This window comes from Pongo pygmaeus, chromosome 8 (genome assembly GCF_028885625.2).
Source record: "Pongo pygmaeus isolate AG05252 chromosome 8, NHGRI_mPonPyg2-v2.0_pri, whole genome shotgun sequence".
In the NCBI taxonomy this organism is placed as follows: domain Eukaryota; kingdom Metazoa; phylum Chordata; class Mammalia; order Primates; family Hominidae; genus Pongo; species Pongo pygmaeus.
In genome coordinates, this window is record NC_072381.2 from 93,038,829 (window position 1) to 93,062,450 (window position 23,622).

Genomic DNA, 23,622 nt, shown 5'->3' on the forward strand with positions numbered 1-23,622 from the left:
TAAGTTATTTTTTGATGTTTTTCCTTTCCTCTTCCTGGATCTGAGAATTTATTGGAAAACAGATTTTGGGTTTCTTTTTTTCCTTCAGTTTTATTGAGGTGGAATTGACAAGTAAAAATTATAAATACAATGTATAATATGATGTTTTGATGTATGTATATATACATTGTGAAATGATTACTACAGTCAAACTACTTAACATATTCATCACCTCGCATAATTATTCTTCTCCCCCCAGGGTGAAAGCATTTAAGATCCACAAGCTACAGTTTTCAATTATACAATGTTATTATTAACTATAGTCACTATGCTGTCCAGTAGAGCTTCAGATCTTGTTCATCTTGTGTTCCTTCCTCCCCACCCTCAGTCCCTGGAAAACAGGTTTTAAAGATAGTTGCTAATCCTTATTTCTTCTAAATTTTTAAATCAGTTGCTGCCTCAATTTCTATATGAGAAATGACTGATTCATTTCATTTTTCTGTTCACGCTACTATTTTCATATCATACTAGCACATGTTACTCATTAACTGTATTGCAGATTTGGTCTCACAAAATTTTTCTAAAATAACATTTTTAAAAAGCATACTAATCAAAAATAAGCTTTATATTTCTGAAGCTTGTTTGAGCATAGAATGCCTTTGGATAAAATATTACCTAGTAAAGTGTGAACTTTTATAATACATAAAAATTATTCTTTTATAAGAATATTCATAAATGTAGTTAGATTAATAGAAGATTCTCAATTCTTTGATCAGAAAACTAAGGACTATATTGAAAAATCAGTGACAAATTTAATTCTTATAGTACATCTGAAAGAAAAAAGAAAACTCTTGGGAGAACTTTTACAGTGATTTAATTTTGCTGTTGATGTATTTCTTTGGGTGGTAAGTATGGCAAAACATGTTAAAATTTAATACAAAGAGATTTTGTACATTTTTCCATCTCTAAGAAGGACAAAGCCTAAGCCCCTCCAGATAGATAGAAAAACTCATTTAGAGAGTTCTCCTTCATGTTAAGCTAATTTCTTCTTAATTCAGCTGTAAAACAGAAATAGAATGATCGTATTAATCATTTAAAGCTGTGTAGTTGCATCGATTCCTTGTTCTTTTACCCCTCTCTTATATCTTGTTTCCTACTCTTTGTGACTTCTTTTGCATTATATATAAGGATGCCGAAATACTGTTTATTGTTGATAGTTTACAGAATTGAATCTTACATTAGTGCATAATTTTGGTGAATGTTGAAGATTATGGTAGATTGCCTTACATTTCTGCATATTGTTTGCACCTTGAAATGATAGCACTGGCATGAATTATAGAGCTGAGGATCTAAAGATTTTTACTTTGATTTATCCCATTATCATCTGCAGGGAAACAATTGCTTTTACTGATTAAAAATACAGGCTGGGCACAGTGGCTCACGCCTGTAGTCCCAGCACTTTGGGAGGCCGAGGCGGGCGGATCACAAGGTCAAGAGATCGAGACCATCCTGGCCAACCAACATGGTGAAACCTTATCTCTACTAAAAATACAAAAATTAGCTGGGTGTGGTGGCACGCACCTGTAATCCCAGCTACTCAGGATGCTGAGGCAGGAGAATCGCTTGAACCCGGGAGGTGGAGGTTGCAGCGAGCCGAGACTGTGCCACTGCACTCCAGCCTGGTGATAGAGGGAGACTCCATCTCAAAAAAAAAAAAAAAAAAAAAAAATTAAAATGCAGTAGCAAAAGCGATGGTAGAAATTTAAAACAGAGTTGATGAGCAGCAGATATTTTGCCTCAATTTCTATATGAGAAATGACTGATTCATTTCATTTTTCTGTTCACGCTACCATTTTCATATCATACTAGCACATGTTACCCATTGTGGAAAAAAAGGTAAAAAAATTTTGAAAAATTTTGTAATGTGGAGGCTCAGAACACTAGATTTAAGCCAGGGGGTCTTAAATTGTGTTACATTCCTTTTAAAGTCTGATGGAAGGTATAAATGTTCTCCCCCCAAAAAATGTGCATAGTGTACATAAAATTTTGCACAGTTTTTATTACATTGAAATATATTCTTTTAGACAGAATGTAAAAGAACCTTCATGAAAACTATGTCACTTTTTTTTATGCAAAAACCAGTGGCTACTACATGAGAGCAATGAATAAATCTAAGCGGTACAAATTAACCAAAGTTAAGCTTTAGTTCTGTTCAATACTAAATTTTAATGAAAAGACTGCCATTTAACTTTTAAAATAACAAGTTGAAACTATGCTCTTTGACTTTGACTTTGCAACTTTTATATAATCTTTGATATCCAATCAGTGTTGACTTTGGTAAAAAGTGCTGAAAATGCTATTTTACAAAAGAAAAAATAGTAAATGGAATCTGTAGATTCTATTGCCTGATGAAAGTAGACGTGTCAAGAAATAAGAATTCTCCAAGACTCTTCAGATAAATTCATGCTGCATCATTTTCTTTGCCTTCAAGTTACTGAGATCATTTTTGGCAAGATCTGTATCACTAATGCTGTGTTAGGAAGGAAAAGATTATGACTCCACATTTTACTTTCAAGGTTGAAGAGTTAAACTCTTTAAAAAGAGTGTATGTTATCCTGTAAACAGCAGTATCAGGCTGTAGAATTTGTCTTCTGAAAGCAGTGAACTTATATATGGCAAAGAACTTCATAGTGCTCCCATTTCTTGACAAAAACTCTCGAGAAGCTCTTGATTGAAAGTCTTGGCTTTCATGAATCTGGCAACTTTCACAATAGTAGATTTTTCATGACAAATCTTCTTACACAGAGAATTATTCAAGGGTTGGCACTTGAAACAGTAGAATACTTTCACAACAAGAGATAAGATTTCTTTCAGGATTGATGACAGTCTTGCACCCTAGTGCATACTGATGAAGAGAGCAGTGGGTGACCATGACATGGAGAGCTTCTGTCTTTACCAGTGCCCCAATATCAGATGTGTTGTCTGGCAGTAAGCTGTACTGTCTGCCTACAGAATACTGAGGTTTCTTCAGGAGAAGTTTTTTGGTAAAGAAACTTTACCATTTTGAAAGTGTTAATGTTTTCTGAAGCTTCCAAAAAGGATTCCAAAATGGGAATGTTTCCTTGATTGTGTCACCATGCTTGCATTTGATGAAAACTTGTAGCCGGCTATACTGAGAAATCATATCTGAGGAAAGGTGATACTTCCAATCTTTTTGTAACCTACTTTATTATTATTTTTTTAATGTCAGGGTTTTTTTTGGAATGGATAAAAGTATTTGATAGAGGTATTGCAACAGTCTTATTCTTCTTCATGCTACAAGTATGTTTGACTCTTTCTAAGATACTTGCCTTCACTGTTCAACTGTGTGACATTTTTGTTTGTTTAGCATTACAATCAATATCCTAGTAGGATGATTTAATCAATGATTTTTAATTGGAACAAATAGTTTTTGTAATGGTCTAGGCTTTTCCAACTTAACTGTGCTCTCACATGTGGTCTCTTTTTCTCCCTCTTTCCTCCTTCTTATACACTCCCACCCACACACATATGCATACATACCCTGTCTGATGTATCTGCTTCTTCAGAATAGTTGGCTGTGCTCTGCTGATGGTGAGAACTTGCCATTTAAGAAGGACTTGGGATAGTCCATGTCATCATGTTCAGGGATAAAAGTAAAATCTAAGGATATTTAAACTTCATTGTATTTTATTTTCTGTTTCCAGTCCAAATTAAATCCAAGAGAAGGTTCCATAATCAAAAAGTAAGGACATATTTTAAATTTGCCAGTGGGAAGATATTCTAGTCATTACAGTCTGGTAATACTATCAATTCTGTTTCTCTTCAGAGGTGAGGAGAGACTATTTGATGAAATCTTAAGTCCTGTAGGGTGTTGTGAAATAGGGCCAGAATGAAAGATAGCAAGAATAGTGTTATGAAAATAAAATGCAAACTTTATAGTATCGTGGTAAAATGTAATAGTATTTACTTCATCAGTAGAACTGCTCTAGTCGCCGTATATTCTCCATCCTTGCATGGGTTGGAATATCCCCCAAGTGAAAAGCGATTGATGGGCTAATAGTAAATAGAAAATGGAGATCTGTACATACAGTGTTAAGAATGTAGATATTAAAATTGTTATATTTAGCTGTTACATAATATTAAGACTCAGAGTTAAGTAATTTCGCTGAAGTTGATCGCTTTTTGTATCTTGGAGTCAAAATAAATAACTGAAATCTACTATACTTGGCTCATGCTTAATTAATATACTTAGACCATATTTCGGATGAATTATTCACAGGATCTAAAGGAGTATCCTCGTGTGTTCTTACCTTCTTTATCCCTGTGTTTATTTTAAAAGGCAAAAAAAAAAATGTAGGAGCAGATGCTGTTGACCATATTTTACTGAACAGTAGCATTTGTGTTTAGGTTGAAACAGCATTAGAAAACTAGATATGGATTAAAGTCAATGGCAGGTTTTTTTTTTTTTTCTTCCAGGAATGTTTCTTATAGATGATCAAACAGGCACAGGAAGGGGAAGTGTTGTGATTAATATTATCCAGTTAATATTAGCATTCAGAGGAAAATTTGAGTCCTCTGATACACCGTTAAATTTCTTTGTATACTATCAAGTCCACAAAACCTGGAACTGCAGAATAATTTTGAGACTGTTCAAAATAATTAATCTCTGTATAGGGTCAGGCTTTCCTGCAAGGTTATGAAATGCTGATAAAATTGGTCTTATTTTGAAAGGCTCCTCAGCTTATACCCTTCCTTACAAATACTTCCTTACAAATGCTAAAGCATTTAATGACTCCTGACTTAAAGAGAATTTGGACAGATTGAGGTTGTTGGTCTTGGAAATATAATACTGCAGGCTCATGTAAAATACTTGAAATGTAATTGTTTTAAAACTTTCAAAGATACCACTTGTTTGCCTGTTGGTTAGAATACTAGTGAAATAATTTTTAATCTTTTATGAATAACTAATTTCATCATAAGAAAACTTAGCTAAGCATGGTAAAGCTGTTGTTATACAACTGTGGAATTCTTCCTGAGGAGTAACTGTCTTATAATAAATGTAATTGATTATCTAAAGTAGTTTTATTCTTGGAATATCTCATAATAGGTTTATTCTCTTCTTGTCAGTATTCACTTGTAGATTGAGCCTGTGGATTTGCATTTTTGTAATTGTGAATCACCATTATAGGAGATACATACATTTTATCTACTTTTCAGTTTGTATGGGGTTAACTTTATTAGAATTATCTTTAATGCTATTTTGCTTATATCCTTAAATTTTAATTATAGACAAACATTAAGAAGCTGGAGAAAATTATGTTCTAGTGACATTTATATAGAAGAAGAATCTTTTTTTCCCTCTTTCTTTTTTGAAGGGAGATGAGGCAGTCATATTTTGGTAAAGAATTTGTAGACTTTGCAGAGGTCTCTTCAAAATAATCTGGCTCAGAGTCTTGACATATCCTCAGCAGACATGGTGCAAATTAGATGGCAGAGTGGTGGGTACAAGTTGACCATAAAATAAAGCATTAGGTTAGTAATGCCTAAATAATACTTTGGGTTTTGAGTGTTGCAGAGAAGTCAGACAACTGATACTTACTATAAAGAAAAATGTTCTGAGAGTGAGGTAACCGCTTGAGGGAAGGAAGGCTCCTTCTGTCTTATTCACTAATTTACAAGAAGACATCCTTAGGAGTCATTCATTTGTATATTTGACACTTTTGCTTTATGAACATGTGAAGATTATTCAAAAGTAAGCTGTTGGTGGTTGTTTTCTTCCAAGAAAGCATGCCGCAGGGCAACTTCTAGGGTTGGTTCTCATCTAGGCCTGTACCCCACACTATCTGCATCTGCACTTAAGTTTCAATATTAGATAACTCACATGTTTGAACTATGAAGAAAGAGTTAAAACATCTTGAGAATGCTAGTATGTATTTTTGAAAGGACTCCCAAAATTTGAGTTTAAAGAGGTAAACTCCTTTTACATGACAAAGTTACTTAGAATCACTACTGCTGTTTCCCTCTCCCTTGCCTTCTCCCTGTCCCATGCATACCCCCAACTGTGTTCCAGAATGATGGCACATAAAGTAAACATTCATATTTATTTCCCTTTTTTTTTTTTTTGAGACAGAGTCTCACTCGATGGCCCAGGCTGGAGTGCAGTGGCAACATCTCAGCTCACTGCAACCTCTACCTCCCGAGTTCAAGTGATTCTCCTGCCTCAGCCTCCTGAGTAGCTGGGATTACAGGCGCCCGCCACCACGCCTGGCTAATTTTTGTATTTTTAGTAGAGATGGGGTTTTGCTATGTTGGCCAGGCTGGTCTTGAACTCTTGACCTCAAGTGATCCGCCCACCTCGGCCTCCCAAAGTCCTGAGATTACAGGCATGAGTCACTGTGCCTGGCCCCTTATTTTTTCTTTCGTTAACTTTTAGGAAAAAAGTTTGAGCTGCTTTTAATTTTCTTTTTGTTTTTAAATAAATTATTAGAGATAAAGTTTCTCTATATTAGGAACTCTGTGTACATGAGTTCATTGAGCTTATTCTTAATAAAGACAAGTCTTCTAGAAATAATAGTTGTAACTTTAAGTGTCAAGGAAAATTTTTGGTTTCTCTGGGGAATGAATTTTCATGACCTAATCTTAAATCAGGTTATTTTTTCTAGCCTGTTTACTAAATTTCTACATGTTATAACCTAATGAAATTTTCTTACTTCCTCTTTATTTAAAACAAACTATAATTACTGTCATTTTAAAAATCTTCCAATGTAGCATTCTTATTTTTCTTAACATATGAATTTTCATGGGCCAAACCGTGTTGCTATGATACACATTATTTAAGGCTGTTATATAATTCAGTAAAATTGTAGAACTTTCATACCTTGAAGGATCTTAACAATTATTTAATTCAAACCCATTCTAACATAGATGGTAAAACAGATTTGCAGGGTTGGGCACGGTGGCTCATACCTGTATTCCCAGCACTTTGGGAGACTCAAGCGAGAAGATTGCTTGAGCCCAGGAGTTCAGGACCAGCTTGGGCAACATAGTGAGAAGCTGTCTCTACAAAAAAATATTTAAAAAATAGCCGGGCATGGTGTCACGTGCCTGTAATTCCAGCTACTTGGGAGGCTGAGGTGGAGGATTGCCACAGCCTGGGAGGTTGAGGCTGTAGTGAGTCATGATCACACCACAGCACTCTAGCCTAGAGCTTCCCTGTGTGGCAGGCTCTATACTTCAGATAGGCAACAGATCGAGACCTTGTTTCACAAAACAAACAGATCTGCAAAGATCAACCTGTCCTAAGTCATATAATCTCTTTGTGTAATAACTAAAAACCCCATCTTCTAACCTCAAACCTGGTATTTTTTTCTACGAAACTATGTTCTGCAGTCCAAATTATTTTTCTTTATTATTTTGAATCCTAAAGTAGAAATAGAAACTTAGAAAAATAAAAAGCAACTCCTTTATAACATATGAGGACTTTTTCAGTTTTAAATAAGAAAAACCCAACTCAAAGTAGCTTAAATAAAAGGAGACATTTTTTGACTTACATAACCTAAAAACTCTGGCCTGGATCTAGGTGCTCAACAGATCTCAAGAGTATCTCTCATATTCTCTCTCCCTCCCTTACCCTCCTCCTCTTTTCTCTCTTCTGTATATATGTTATTTTCAAACAGGCCTTCACAAGTAGTGGCAAGATATAGTTCCTAATAGCTTCAGGTTTGTATTCTACCTACTTTAGCAACTGTGATGAGAAGAGAGCTACAATTTGAGCAGAAATTTGTAGGGTGAGTTCTGATTTCCCTGGATTGAGGCACATGCCTATTCCTGAACCAAATATTCTGGCCAGGGAATGGAATTCTCTGGGGCATGTATCTAAAGCTGAAGTATAGAGCCTGCCACACAGGGATAATAATAGTTTTCCAAAGAAAAATCAAGGAGGGGAAAGAATGTTGGAAAGAGAAAAAAAATCAGTTGTCTGCTTCACATTTATTCTCAATAATTAGTTTCATAGAAGTGAAATACTGTAACACCCTAAACTTTAGAGATTCTTCATAGACAGGAAAAATAAGAACTCAATGAAGTTGTGACTTCATTCAAATCACATAGTTTGTATACATGCTATTGGTAAAACCCAGGACAGCTGAATACAAGTTTTACCCTTATATTCACATTGAGGTCCAGACTGGTTTTGAATGAGATAATTATTTGCAGTTGGACTGTTTTCTGATCCTTAAAATAGAGACAATAATATCTATCTTATAAAGTTGTGGTAGTGTTAAAGATACATAAAATGTTGGCAAGTACCTTAATATACGATAACTACTGCTTTATGTTGTCATCGTAATAATAGCCATATTTCTTCCTTTGTTGAATTGCTTTCCTGTAGTAATCTTATTGTGATCATCCTGAAACATAGATTTCTGAGCTTCAAGCAAACACTATTATGTTGAAAAATCTACATTATTTCTAAGTTTAGCAGTGCCAGTGGAAAGTTTATTGAAATAGAAAATTACTTTTTTAACTGAGGAGTGTAGATTGTGAATTCGTGATTCATCTTCTTAGGAGATGATCGGAGTATTGATAAATATTGATGCATAGAATATGAACAAAACATTACATATCTTGTGCTATGATATTAAAGTAGTATTCTGTTCTGGTAGTAGTATGGCAGTATTTTAGGTCTGAAAGATGTATATAATCTGTACTTTTAAGTCTGTTTTTTAAGAGATTAATCACAAGAGATTTACATAAAACAACTAAGGTTAAAAATAAATGGTGGATTAGAGATACATCAGGCAAATTTCAATTTCAAAAGCAGATGACAGAATCTCAGTATCAGAGTAGCATTTAAGGCAAAAAGCATTAAACTGGATCAAAAATGTCATTTTACATTAACACAGGGTACACTCCAGGTAAAGACTTAGCAGTTATGAACGAATGTGCTAAACATAACATCAAAATGTATTAAGCAAAAGCTAAAAGAAATGAAGACTAATTGGTAGCAAAGCAATGAGAGGAATCTTTAATGTACTTCAAAAGGCACGAAGTAAGAAGGTACAGTCATGTACCACATAATGATGTTTGAGTCAACACCTGACCTGGTATATGACAATGGTCCTATAAAATTATAATGGAGCTAAAAAGTTTCTATCACCTAGTGATGTTGAAGCCGTTGCAATGCAATGTATCACTCACATGTTTGTGGTAATGCTGGTGTAAGCAAACTTTACTGTCAGTTGTATAAAAGTATAGCACAGTTATGTTCGGCACATAATACTTTATAATGATAAACGAATATGTTACTAGTTTACATGTTTACAGTACTATTATTTTAGCATGTGCTTTTGCTTATTAAAAAATGTTAACTATAAAATAATCTTAGGCAGATCCTACAGGAGGTATTCCAGATAAAGGCATTATTGTCATAGGAGATGGCAGCTCCATGGGTGTTATTGCCCCTTAAGACCTTCCAGTGGGACAAGATGTATAGGTGGAAGACAGTGATATTGATGATCCTGACCTTGTAGAGGCCAAGGCTAAAGTATGTGTGTATTTATTAGTTTTTAACAAGAGTTTAAAAAGTAAAAAAATAAAAATAAATTTAAAAATAGAAAAAATCTTACAGAATAAGGATACAAAGAAAAAATGTTTTTGTGTACCTGTGTAATATGTTTTTGTTTTAAGGTAAATGTTACAAAAGAGTCAGAGTTAAATTTTTTTATGTTTATAAAGTGAAAAAGTTATAAAATGCTAAGGTTAATTTACTGAAGAAAGAAAAAATTTTTAAACAGATTTAGAGTAGCATGTTTATAAAATCTACAGTAGTTTACAGTAATATCCTAGGCCTTCATGTTAACTCACCACTCACCCACTGACTAACCCAGAGCAGCTTCCAATCCTGCAAGCTCCATTCGTGGTAAGTGCCCTATACAGGTGTACTATTTTTATATCCTTTATACCATTTTTACTGAACCTTTTCTGTCTTTTAGATATACAAATACCATTGTGTTACAGTTGCCTATGATATTGAATACAGTAACTTACTGTACAAGTTTGTAGCATAGGAGCTGTATCATATAGCCTGGGTGTGTAGTGAACTATACCATCTAGGCTTGTGTAAGTATATTGTATGATACAGTGATGAAATCACCCAGATGCAGTTTCTCTTAAGCAACACATAACTGTATATATATATAGGTGGCTTGAATAATAAAATAATGAAATGTATTTCTTTTTTTTTGTCATTGACAAAACAATTACCAGTCTTACTAATTAGACCAACTGTGAAACAAAATCTCACTCAAAAATAAAAATACGTAAGTCCCATTCCTTGATTACAATTCATTAGAACTGGAGATTTTTTAAAATATTTAAATTTATATGGAAATATAAAATCATGTTTTAAATAATTTTCGATTCAATGAGGAAATGTAAATTTACATTAGAAATAAAGATTAATAACAAGTAGAGATTTATAAAGGCAAAAATGTTAATGAATTAGGAAACAGTAAAGCATTTGAACTAATAAATCTAAATACTGATTGCATGAAAATGCCAATAAAATCAATACATATTTTTAAAAGCCAGTCAAGGATAAAAGAAAAGAGGGAAACTAAAAGTGAGACATTAAGTACGAGAAAGTAGATAAAACTAAAGTGTGGAGGTGATGTTAAAAATTATATTGAGGTCTGTGCTAATCATTTTGGAAATTTCAATGAGAAGTGGGCAATTTTCAGTGAGTATGTCATTGTAAATGCTTTGAGGAGAGACAAAATCTGAATAGACCCTGCAATAATGAAAATGTCTAGGAGCCCTCAAGAAATACCTGGTTTAAATTGCATTTCAGGTGGCTGCTTATCAAACCTTGAAGTATCAAGTAATTATGTTATCTAAATTGGACCAGGTGTTAGAAAATATGTAAGACTTCACAGGTGGCTGCTTATGTAAGCCCTTATACCTTAATCTGATAAAGGTAGCATATATTTAAAAAGAGAGAAAACCAGAAGGTACAATTTAGGGAAAATTAAATACTTCTATTTGGCCAAAGTAAGAGTACATTCAAGGGAATTGTGAGAGGTAAGAGTGGAAAAAGAGGTTGGAGCTGTATTTTTATGCTGTGATTAAATTATAGTGTGTGATAAATTGCTCTTATTTGGGTAGATTACCATTTAACATTTTGATTTAATTGGTAATTGGATTAATCTTAACTTTTAAAAAATTAATCTGAGAGTGGTATAAGGGATAGATTACAGAATGGATAAAGGGTGATAAATCAGTTGGCTGTGGCAAAATTGCAGGAAGAAACTGAAATAGGCCACAGAAAACTGAAACTGACATTTTGAGTAGTATTTTGGAATCAAGATCTGGATTTTGGCAACTGAATATATGCGTAGGAATCAAAGATGAGTATACTAAATGAACTTAATCTATGATTTGTCTCTCATTTGATTGTGTACCATTAGTGTGTATGCACGTATGTATGTGCCAGGTAGTTAATATGCTGACTGTGTCTCTTAGCTCCACTCGGCTGCCTGGGCCTTTGCCATAGTGCTGGAGTTCCCTCACTTCTCTTTTCTGTAACCCTATTATATTACTGCTGTCTCTCAGCTGTGTTTCCTTCCTCAAGCAGAAAGAAGATGGGAGGATCATATAGTAGTTGACTAGAAGCTGTGGAGTTTGAGTGCTGGGATTATATCTACTTCCATTACTTATGAAGATTATATCTAGTTCCATTACTTCACCTCATCTATAAAGTGGTTTACCAATAGCACCTACCTTACATGGTTTTATGAGTATTAAATTATGTATTTCTAAAGACATTTAGAGCAATACAAAGAATATAGTATGGGCTCAATAAGCAGTGGTGGTGTTAGTTATTAGAAGGCCATCGAGTGCTGGAGAAAATAGTGAATATCATTGATGGAAATAAAGGAGGTTTTCCACGTTAAAAAGCTTCGGTTTTTGGAAATGTGTGTTTTAAGTATTTCTGAGATTACCAGGTAGCAGTTCCAGCCAGATGTTGGAATTCTGCACTGGCAGTTGGGAATAAAGTCATGTTAAAGGAGATAAGTTTTGGAGTTACTGTGTAAAATTGGTAAAGCACTGGAATGGATTGGATTGACAGAAGGGAAACTCTTTTGAGATAGGCCTATATTTAGGGACAAGAGAAGAGACAACCAATAAGGGTTGAAAGAAACCTTAAGAGAGTAAGTCCTATGACAGAAGCAGGAAAGTTTCAGAATGATTGCAGAAAGATCAGCCAGGCTCTTCCTGTTCTCCATCGTGGTGCAGGATCAAGGTGAAAAGGATAACCCCGTGCAGAATTTTGCATCTGCAGGCTCTGCTTCAATATCTGTTTAGGAGAAAGTGGAGACAGACTGACCTGAGTAACCAAGGCGTTGGAGCAGCTTATAGGTCAGAACCACGTGTTTTCCAAAGCTAGATATACTGTTAGTCCCTTTGGCAACAGAAGAAATGAAAAGACTGTTTGCTGCACAGTTCGAGGGGCCAAGGCAGACGAAATCCTGGAGAATGATCTATAGGTGCAGGAGCGTGAGTTAAGAAAAAATAACTTCTCAGATACTGGAAACTTTGGTTTTGGGACCCAGGAACACATTGATCTGGGTATCAGATATGACCCAAGCATTGATGTCTACAGCCTGGACTTCTATGTGGTGCTGGAAAAGCCAGGTTTCATCATTGCAGGTAAGAAGCGCAGGACAGGCTTCAATGGTGCCAAATAGAATCAGCAAAGAGGAGGCCATGCGCTGGTTCCAGCAGAAGTATGATGGGATCATCCTTCCTGGCAAATAAATTCTCATTTCTACCCAAAAGGGCAATAAAAAGTTTTCAGTGAAATGTTTAAAAAAAAAAAAAAAAAAAGATCAGCCAGCAGCCAGGATGGGATTGTGAAAACAACAGGAAATTAGTTGTTGAGAAAGCATTAATGACCATTAAGAAATCAGCCTTGGCTGGGCATGGTGGCTCATCCCTGTAATCCTAACACTTTGGGAGGCCAAGGCAGATTTCTTGAGTCTGGGAGTAGAGACCAGCCTGGGGAACATGGCAAAACCCTCGTTTCTACTTAATTAATAAATAATAAATAAACAAGCAAGCAAGCAGGGCTTGGTGTTAGGCACCTGTACTCCTAGCTACTCGGGAGGCTGAGGGGGTTGAACCTGGGAGGCAGAGGTTGCAGTGAGCCAAGATTGCACTACTGTGCTCCAGCCTGGGTGACAGAGTGAGACCATGGCACCCCCCTCCCCTCCAAAAAGAAATCAGCCTCATAATCAATTTCTCTGGATTAAGGAGTAAGAGCGTGTCAAGATTTGCTATTTATAGAGAGGGAGGCTGATAGTTTGAGAGAGATACAGAATCTAGGGATAGTGTGGGTTTTTGGTCTTTCAGTTGTTTGCCAGCCTTGGATAAAGAATAAAGATTACTTGAGCATATTATTTAGAGACAAGTGGAGAGAATAAAGGCACATGCCAGATAGGAGATAATTAATAAAGCACTTGCCCAAAATAGAACCTTGTTGAACACGAAGAGACATCAAGCATAAAAGAGATTTTAAGATGGGAGAAGGGAATTTTGAGTGTTCATATTGGATGACCTCAGGGTTCCCAGTAAAGCAGGAGCTGAATTCATCAAAGGTGATGTGTTGGTCAGGATAAAAAGAAAGGTTGGGAGAACAAAGTGCTAAAATCGTTGTGGTCAAGAGTTTAAAAAGTGTATACCAGAAGAGTTACTGAGTGATATGGGTTTGAAATAGGCAAAGCTGTAGGAAAGGGGGTTGGAAGGAATATTAGGAGGAACACTAAATATACTTCTGAGGTCTACCTCCTGGTCTGTGAACATAAAGAAGTTGAAAGAGTGATGGCTGAAGTTCTTTAGTTTAGCTAAAGTTTTTTAGCTAAAGCTAGAATTGAAAGTTGTATTTGAGGAAAAAAGGTTAAGGATACAGTTGACCGTTTGATAATGTAGCCCACTGTTGACCAGAAGCCCAACCCATAACATAAACAGGCAATAACACATATTTTGTATATGTATTATATAGTATATTCTTAACAATAAAGTAAACTAGAGAAAAGAACATGTATCAAGAAAATCATAAGGAAGAGAAAATACATTTACAATATTGTAGTGTATTTATTGGCACCATACATTTATGTTGCTGTTTACAAGATGAGGCATCTGTCTGAAATGGCCAGCAGCTACAGCTGTACCTATCTACTGTACATATCAAGCAAGTCACTTTATTCTTATAATGTCTATGACTTCTCTCTACTTCTTGAAAGCACTTCCATCATTACTATTGGCACTTCATATGGGTCTCATGGTGTTAAGGTTTACGGCATTGCACTAAGCACAGTGAAAACTACACAAGAGGGCCGGGCACGGTGGCTCACGCCTGTAATCCCAGCACTTTGGGAGGCCAAGGCGGGCGGATCATGAGGTCAGGAGATTGAGACCATCCTGGCTAACATGGTGAAACCCCGTCTCTATTAAAAATAAAAAAATTAGCCAGGCATGGTGGCATGTGCCTTGTAATCCCAGCTAATCGGGAGGCTGAGGCAGGAGAATCGCTTGATCCCAGAAGGCGGAGGTTGCAGTGAGCCGAGATCGTGCTACTGTGCTCCAGCCTGGATGATAGAACGAGACTCTGTCTCAAAAAAAAAAAAAAAAAAAAAAGAGAAAAACACACAAGAGCCGTGAGAGAGATAGCTTTTGATTGCAATACACAATTTACTGGAGAGATGAGCTGATCATACAGAGATGATTAGTGTCACACGGTGTTTTAAATAGATTCTTGCAACCCTTGAGTTCACTGCAGTAGCAACAGAAGTTAGCTATGAGATTTTAACAGTAGTATAGTATGTACTACAGTTAATATTATGTAGCTATGATTTAATGCTGCATCTTTGCATTTGTTTACATTTATCTTGACTACAAGTGGTATTATGTCTGGTCTTAAGGTTTGTGTGCATATGTTTTGATGAATTTTAACTTTTTATAATAGGTTTGTGTATATTTTATGGCAGTAAATGATAAAACAGACTAATAATCTACGTATATTTTATGTAGTCATGACATAAACCTAACTTTTTCTTAACTTTTTGATATTTCTAGTCTATGTTTCTGCAGGTTTTTTCAAATTGTTGAAATCTCTGAAAAATTTTATTGAAAAAAAATCCATATATATAAGTGGACCCACACATTTCAAACCTGTGTTCAAGGGTCAGCTGTGTAAATAATTTTCCTCACAATTAAAGTGGAAAAGGAGAGTTACTACTAGTAGAAAGTAGAACTGTACCCTTGGGGGGGTGTGTGTGTGTGTGTAGTTACAGATCAATTTAACTTAAAAGTTCTTGGTTAGAGAATAAAAGTGGCCTTTATTAGCCTTAATTTACATGAAAAATGAAAAATTTTAGGCCAGGCACAGTGGCTTAGGTCTGTAATCCCTAAACTTTGGGAGACCAAGGTGAGTGGATCACTTGAGGTCAGGAGTTCAAGACAGCCTGGCCAACATGCTGAAACCCCTTCCCTACTGAAAATACAAAAGTTAGCCAGGCTCAGTGGCCATTCCTACAGTCCTAGCTACTCGGGAGGCTGAGGCAGGAGAATTGCTTGAACCCGGGAGGCAAGGTTGCGGTGAGCTGAGATCCCACCACTGCACTCCAGACTGGGTGACAGAGCAAGACTCCATCTCAAAAAGAAAAATTTGAAAACACAGAGTATTTTTTAATCTGCAAGAGCTTTACAGCCTTTTATTCATATGTATAAGCTTTTAAAGATGAGTAAAATTTTAATTTCGTGTGGACTTTCCACTCATTGGAAATCCTATATTGCAGGTGTTAATTCAATTTTAGTGAGTGTGCATCATGGCTCAGAGAGATAGGACTAGAATGAGGAGGTCACATTGGAGACTCTGAAACAGATACATGTGAGCCTCCCAACTTTTTAATATTTGTTAATCTAGAAATGTTGGAATTTGGGTGCTGACAAGGCAGCAGGTAGATAAGAATTGCAAAGTTAAGAAAATAGACTGTGTAATATTGATGGTAAACTAATTGATTAAATTTTAAAATGTACATTTCCATGTTTTTCTTTGAATTGTCAGTAATTTTGTTTCAACTGGTATTCATACATAGATTATTCACCCAATGTTGACAACTAGTAGATTTATATATTTTTTATGTTGCCTGTCCTTTTTTGGGTAAGGATTAACAGAATGTATAATCACCTACATTATAGGTACACTACTAATCACTTGCTACTTGAAAAAACCTAAAGCTTTGAAATCTTATTATTGCACACAAACTTATGCCAAAAATGGAGATAAAGAGAAAAATGTCATCCACTAAACCCCAACAAATAATGTTGACAATGTGGTCTCCTCGTAGACTTGCATTGACTTAATTTTTGTTAATCTTATTGCATATTTTGACTAGATAATAAATGCATATGGTTAAAAAATTCACATGGTTAAAAAAAGTACCCCTCCCACTCATCTTCCATGTGATATTTCCTTTCTGCTTAGCAATTCTGTATTTATCTTGCTAAACATGAATGACAGTTGTTTGCTGCAATTACATTAAATGTGATGTAATAAATCATTGTAAGTTTACATTTTTTAACTTTAATAATTTTTAATGTTTTAATGAAGAGTATGAAGAGTAGTAGTACTGCTCTTCAAAGTACTACTACTTTACCTTCCTTTTACTGTTTTGTTAAGAAAATTATATAGAAATAAAATTCCAGCTATTCCAAAACTGTACCTTCAATACAAGTACGGAATTGCTAAAACTGTGTACCATTTTGTAGTTTTAGCATGCTTTTGTGTAACTGCATCTGGTGTTTGATCCTCATGAGAACCCTGTTAAGAAGGAAGGGTACATATTATTGTCCTCATTTTCCTTCGAAAACACATCACAGTTTGTATTTTGACTATCAGCATTCAAATACAAGTCTTTTATTTATAAAATTGTGGTCTTTATACTGTGGCCAAAATCTTAAATCACTTGTCATGATTTGAAATGGTTTATACCTATTTTCTTTTTTTGACATTTATACACACACACACACACACACGTTTGTAAATTGTCTATAATAAAATCATGCTCATCTTTGAAAAAATATTAGGAGTACTACAGTGGATACCTACATACTTGCTATTCAGCATACCTGGTTTTTTGTTTGTTTGTTTGTTTTTTGAGACAGTCTGTCTCTGTGGTCCAGGTTGGAGTGCAGTGGCGCCATCTCAGCTCATTGCAACCTCCGTCTCCCAGGCTCGAGTGATTGTCCTGCCTCAGCCTCCCAAGTAACTGGGACTGCAGGTACACACCACCACGCCCAGCTAATATTTTGTATTTTTGGTAGAGACAAGGTTTCACCATGTTGGCCAGGCTGGTCTCCAACTCCTGACCTCAAGTGATCAGCCCACCTCGGCCTCCCAGAGTGCTGGGATTACAGGTTGTGAGCCACTGCACCTGGCCCGTTTTTAAATTCACATAAATATGTTTTATATTTTTCATTAGGGAGAAGACGGTTGTGTCCAGAATTTTTAAGACACTGGGGAGATTTAGATGCCAGTAGTAACTTAAAGAGAAATAATTGCAAATTCTTTTTCCTCTTGAGTATACTTTCATTTAAAGTACAGTTTTCTGTAAGTTACTTTTACCGTTAAACTTCTTAATGTTGCTTATTGTTTGTCTTACATTTTTAGGTTGGATTTTTCTGAAGTCACATGTCTAATAAAAAAACCCTTAAATACCTCATTTATTCATCTTCGTTAGTGAATGCATTATTGTACATGTTAGATTTTTCTCTTTAGATAACTCAGCTTCCCCTATTAAGTGCCACATGTATTACATAATTTTATTTATGTTTTATTGTTTAATAAACTCTTGAGAACTAGATATATTTTAATCATTTGTAATACTTACATTTTCTAAAACACTTCATTTTTCCCTGGTTTCTTCAACAAAGAGATGCATATAGTACAAGGATAGCTTTACCTGTGTTAGGAGATTGTTGCACACATTTACATCAACTGCATAGTCCTGTTTTTGTTGGGCTCTAATGCCAGCATCACTTTTTGCTACTGCTGTTTCTGCCTTAAAGGCAATATGCCTCTATCTAGTTTGCTGATTCTGATACTCTTTCCCCTGGAAAGTAGGTAATCAAGTTTGTGAGGAGCTGTGTGTTTAAGGAGTCCATAAATCCTTGTGGGGAGCCCTAGGTGTAAAGAGCATAGCTGTAGGGCAGAGGCCTTTGACACTTATTTTGGATATGCAGTGGCCTTTGCCTATGGGGTTCATGGGTCAGAGCGCTGTTGTGACCTTTGAATAAATGGGGTGTTACGATAATTGTTTTAAGGGAGGAGAGTTATTCTGATATCCTTTGTATTGATATTGCTCTTATTTATTATTGAGCTGGATTTAAGTATTAAATCATTTAAGGTCAAATTTCTAATGTATATATGTTCTTAAATGGCTACGACCCAGTTACCATAGCAATTTAGTGAAATAACTATAATGGAACATTTTTTTTGAATTTGGCTTCTCTTTTTTTTCTGTCCACCAGGGAGTAACTATTCCCAGTCAGAGGCGCTATGTGTATTATTATAGCTACCTGTTAAAGAATCATCTGGATTATAGACCAGTGGCACTGTTGTTTCACAAGATGATGTTTGAAACTATTCCAATGTTCAGTGGCGGAACTTGCAGTAAGTGCTTGAAATTCTCATCCTTCCATGTATTGGAACAGTTTTCTTACCATATCTAGAAGTTTATATAAAAATTTAGAAAGAAATTTACCACATTTGAAATTTATGCAGGAGACTATATTTCTGAAGCATTTGAACAAATTAATTAGCTTTGTTGTTCAACTCATTGGGCTAAAGAAGCCAAAAGCAATGGGTTTTAATGTAGTCGAAGCCAAATTATATTTATGAAAGAAATATTCTGTGTTATAACCACCAAATACAGCCCAACTCTGACTAGATGATGGAAGAACCTGTCCCATCAGAGGTCCAGCATGAGGTCCAGCAGAGGTCCACCAGAGGAGTTCAGCAATTTGCTGGTCTTAGGGCAGGGATCAATTCCGTAATATCTTAGGAAGACTAGGTATTGACAGTAATGGTGACAAAGCAATGAAAAGGAAAGGAAGAAGTGATAAGACATGGCAGCAAGCTGAAGTATGATGAGTAAAGAATAGGAATCAAAAGTATGTGGAGTGTTAGAGAAAACCTGGATTTAGATCCAGATTCCAGTCCTAGATCTGTCAATAATCTATTGTATAACCCTGAGCATATCATCTACCTCTCTTTGAGTTTGCTTATCAATAAAATGAAGAGACTTTGAAATCTGAAACTTCCTGGATAAGTACTAAATACAGATTATGTCACTGATGTCTGCCTCTATTTATTTCTCCCTTTTACCTGAATCTCTATAAGTCTACCTCAGTCATCCTGATCCTATTCTACTTCTCCGATGTTGTTTGTCAGATAGGTGCGATCATCCTCATCAGATCTTTTCTGTATTCTTAGAGACAGATAACTTTATCAAAGACCACAGATTTATTAGTATAGCATGTTAAAGTCTTCTAAAGAGTCTCATTGATGCTCTTTTCATCTCAGTACAATTTTTAAAACTGCTGAATGCAAGGTACTGAGCTGTTGGAAGTGACTGACAAATGAATGTAACAGATACATAGAGAAGGAAAAAGGAAGAAAAAACTCATGCTCTTCCTATAGTATTGATATCAGTGTAAGAGGCAAGAGAAAGGTATAGAGTATCATGGAGATATTAAGGGAAAGAAAACATTCACTTTAGTAATCTTTCCTCATTTTCTAGTTTCCTCTTATGTACTATGATTTAACACTGTAGTAAAGTTTTAATAAAATATGAGCTATATGTAATCAAGTGGGAGGTTGTGGGGCTAGGCACGAGGCTCACACCTGTAACCCCAGCACTTTGGGAGGCTGAGGCAGGCGGATCGCTCAATCTCAGGAGTTCGAGACCAGCCTGGACAACAAGGTGAAACCCCATCTCTACTAAAAACACAAAAATTAGCTGGGCATGGTGGCGCACACCTGTAGTCCGCTTCTCGGGAGGCTGAGGCAGGAGAATCGCTTGAACCCAGGAGGCAGAGGTTGCAGTCAGCCGAGATCATGCCACTGCACTCCAGCCTGGGCATCGGAGCAAGACTTTGTCTTAGAAATAAATAAATAAATCTAAAATAAAAGAAATGGGAAGTTGTGTATATAAATTATAAATGCTACATTCAGAAAAGTTTTGAAGGTTGTCAAACAGTTTCTTAAAGGAAGTTCACCAGCTCTTTATTGAACATTAAAGAAAACATACAGTTTAGATTGGCATTAAAACTGAAAGAAGTGGCCAGACGCAGTGGTTCACGCCTATAATCCCAGCACTTTGGGAGGTCAAGGTGGATAGATCACCTGAGGTCAGGAGTTTGAGATCAGGCTGGCCGACATGGTGAAACCCTGTCTCTACTAAAATACAAAAATTAGCCAGGCACGGCGATGCGTGCCTGTAGTCCCAGCTACTTGGGAGGCTGAGGCAGGAGAATCGCTTGAAGCCGAAGGTGGAGATTGCAGTGAGCCGAGTTTGCGTCATTGCACTCCAGCCAGGGCGGTAAGAGTGAGACTCCGTCTTAAAAAAATAAATTAATTAATTAATTAAAAACTACTGAAAGAAATATTACAGGCAATGGGAAATAGCTTGAGTTGAAGTGCAGCAGAAGGAAAAAGCTGGACAAGAATGTAGTGACAGAGAATAGGTATGGAACGTGTGACTGACTGTTAGGGGATCCTGAATGGGGATAACAGACTTGATTTCATAAATACTGAGATGTCATGATAATACTTGAGGATTCAACCATGTTTTAAGGATAGTTGTATGCAAAGTTATAATCGCAAGATGAAAAAATAGTGGAAAAGAAACCAGTAATAAAACTTGCCTTAATGCAGGTATGCTAAGACAATCAAATGGGATTTCATTAATTTTTTATTTGCCATTTATAGCCAAAGATTTTGTAAAAGTTTTGAGCCCAGTCAGGTGAAATAGTCTCAGAAAGAAAGCAAAGTGAATCTGAGACTTGGAGACATTAATGTTGATATTTTGGTTTTAAACGTGTTTTAAATCCGGTAAAAGTGAGCTTCTCACATGACAATATTCAGTGGGTACTTGGGAGTATGGGTTCGAATCTAGGTAGGAGATATATCGATATTTTGGGCATCATCAGGAAAGGGAGAGTAGTTAAGCCTTTCATGTAAATAATGGTGTGGAGTTTGGGCATGGGAAGGCTTGGAGGAAAGGAAGAAAAGGAGAGGGTGAGGACTGAGATAAGAATGGCAACTTGGGTTTAGGAAGAAGAAGAGGAATCAATGAAGAAAACAGATAGTGCTGAAAAATACAGCATCTTCTGTAGGGATTGGCAGCTTTTTCTTACTTGATTTTTGTTTTAATATTTCTAAGTGATGGAAAAAGCTACTATATTCTAGACATTTAACAGGGTTAAAAATGTTACTAAAAGATGATCAATGTGGTTTTCATTCAAGACTATAACAATATGTATATATCCAAGGAAATTTAATTCTGACTTAAAAAATTGTTTTGCTTGTATAGATTTAGGGACACAAGTGTAATTTTGTTACATGCGTAGATTGTATAGTTTCAAGTCAGGGCTTTTAGGTTGTCCATCATCTGAATAATATACATTGTACCCATTAAGTAATTTATCATCTCCTCACCCTTTCAAGTCTCCACTATCTATCATTCCATTCTCTACATTCTGATTTTCATTTACTAGGTGTATTAGTCTGTTTTTGCATTGCTTTAAAGAAATACCTGACACTGAGTATTAAACAGGTTTAACCTGTTTTCTTTATAAATTCTTCTTTAATTGGCTCATGGTTCTGCACGCTGTACAGAAAGCATAGCAGCATCTGCTTCTGGGGGGGCCTCAGGAAGCCTCCAATCATGGCTGAAGGCAAAAGGGGAGCATGGTGAGAATGGGAGCAAGAAAGAGAAGGAGCGGCGGGGAGAAGGTGCCACCCACTTTTAAATGCCATCTCACTTATCACCAAGAGGATGGCCCAAGCCATTCATGTGGGATCTGCCCCCATGATTCAAGCATCTTCCACCAGGCCCTACCTCTAGCACTGGGGATTACAATTCAACCTGAGATTTGGGAGGGAAAGATATCCAAACTATATTACTAGGTCTGGATCTTGTTATTTATTTTTTGGAACATAGTCATATCCGAGGATATATATTGTAGAAGTCCACAGAACCATACTAATATTGGACTTCTGCTTAGTTAGGTCTTATCTATCTGAAACATGATATCCGTATTGTAGAGAAGATTATTTTCTTTAGTGATTGGGGAAATCTTTACTACTTATACTTTTTTTATATAATACTAAAATATTTGAAGATGTACATTTTAGATGTAGTTTAATTGAAACCTGGAAATACTATTAATTTGCTTTTTAAAGTCCTAAAATCAGGATTATCAGATTCTGAATTAATGGAGCTTAAATTAAAAAGATTACAAGGAAGTTTTGCAATTTTATTCTGGTTAATTTTATCACAGCTTTGGAATCCTACTTTATTTGCTTCTTGAAGTTAGATTTCCCAGTGAAATTTCAGTATCACATAAAGTCTTGTGAAATGGCTCATTGCACTTTGAACTTTGAGTCAAGGAAGTGAAATTTATTGATAGATTGTTGGTGTAATATTTCTCCTGTTTGTCATAGCTTTTTCAAATAATAAGTGTCTTAGAAGACCATGTTGGAATAACCCGCATGCTTTTATCAAACATATTATGTGATTGCTGATATTGCTTTAGATATTACATAGAAATAGTAGTAGGTGTTTACTAAACTGGAAATTTCATTTAACTTGGTTTAGCTTTTGCCTTGTTCTCAGTCACATTGATAAAAATGTAAGACTTTTGTTTATCTTTTAGAATAGTGACACCTTTTGGTGCTGAGAATTTTTTGTTTTATATATATATGTAATATAAATATAAAATATATTTAAATATATATAATATTTCTCATACACTTTATGTAAGCTTGTGTTCCTGTTTCTCTATTATCTTGGCATGTTTTCTTCAAATGGCACTTCTTAACCTCCTAAGGTTAATAAATGTCTTTGTAATGGACTTTTGTTTTCTAATTCCTCAGCGTATGACAAGTGAATTATACTTTGTCAAATTATTTAGGTAACTTTAAGTTTTTGAAGTCCTGGGATCATAACATTCATCAGTCTTTAATTTCTGTCATTAAGGTCATTAGCTATAAATGAATTTATAAGTAGATTTAAAAAATAAAACATACAGTCCTTCCCTTAACACACTTTCCCACCATTTGGTTGAATTGCTAGTGTAAAAGCATGATGAATTTTGAGAAGTTATATTTTACCAGTTACTTTATTTTTTACCAGTTATTTAAAACAGACATGAGCCAAAGCCAGAATACTTGTTAATGAAAATGAGGTGTTATGGAGGAAAGGAAGGTTGTGCTGCAGTTTTTACTTGAAGTCTGTTACATTTCTTTACAGAAATTTCAAATCTCTTGTTTCTGTTTCT

At 35.5% G+C, this 23,622-nt stretch overlaps 1 protein-coding gene and 1 pseudogene across 2 annotated transcripts in view; both read left to right on the top strand.

Annotated features, from left to right (window-relative positions):
- Positions 1 to 23,622, top strand: part of PTEN (phosphatase and tensin homolog) — a 107,343-nt gene that overhangs the window by 69,346 nt on the left and 14,375 nt on the right. For both annotated transcript variants that reach the window (XM_054435653.2, XM_054435654.2), the window contains one exon: positions 18,589 to 18,730. In XM_054435653.2, the coding sequence (XP_054291628.1) occupies positions 18,589 to 18,730 (142 nt within the window). The remainder of the gene's footprint in view (positions 1 to 18,588; positions 18,731 to 23,622) is intronic.
- On the top strand, positions 7 to 12,861 carry LOC129006209 (large ribosomal subunit protein uL5-like; annotated as a pseudogene).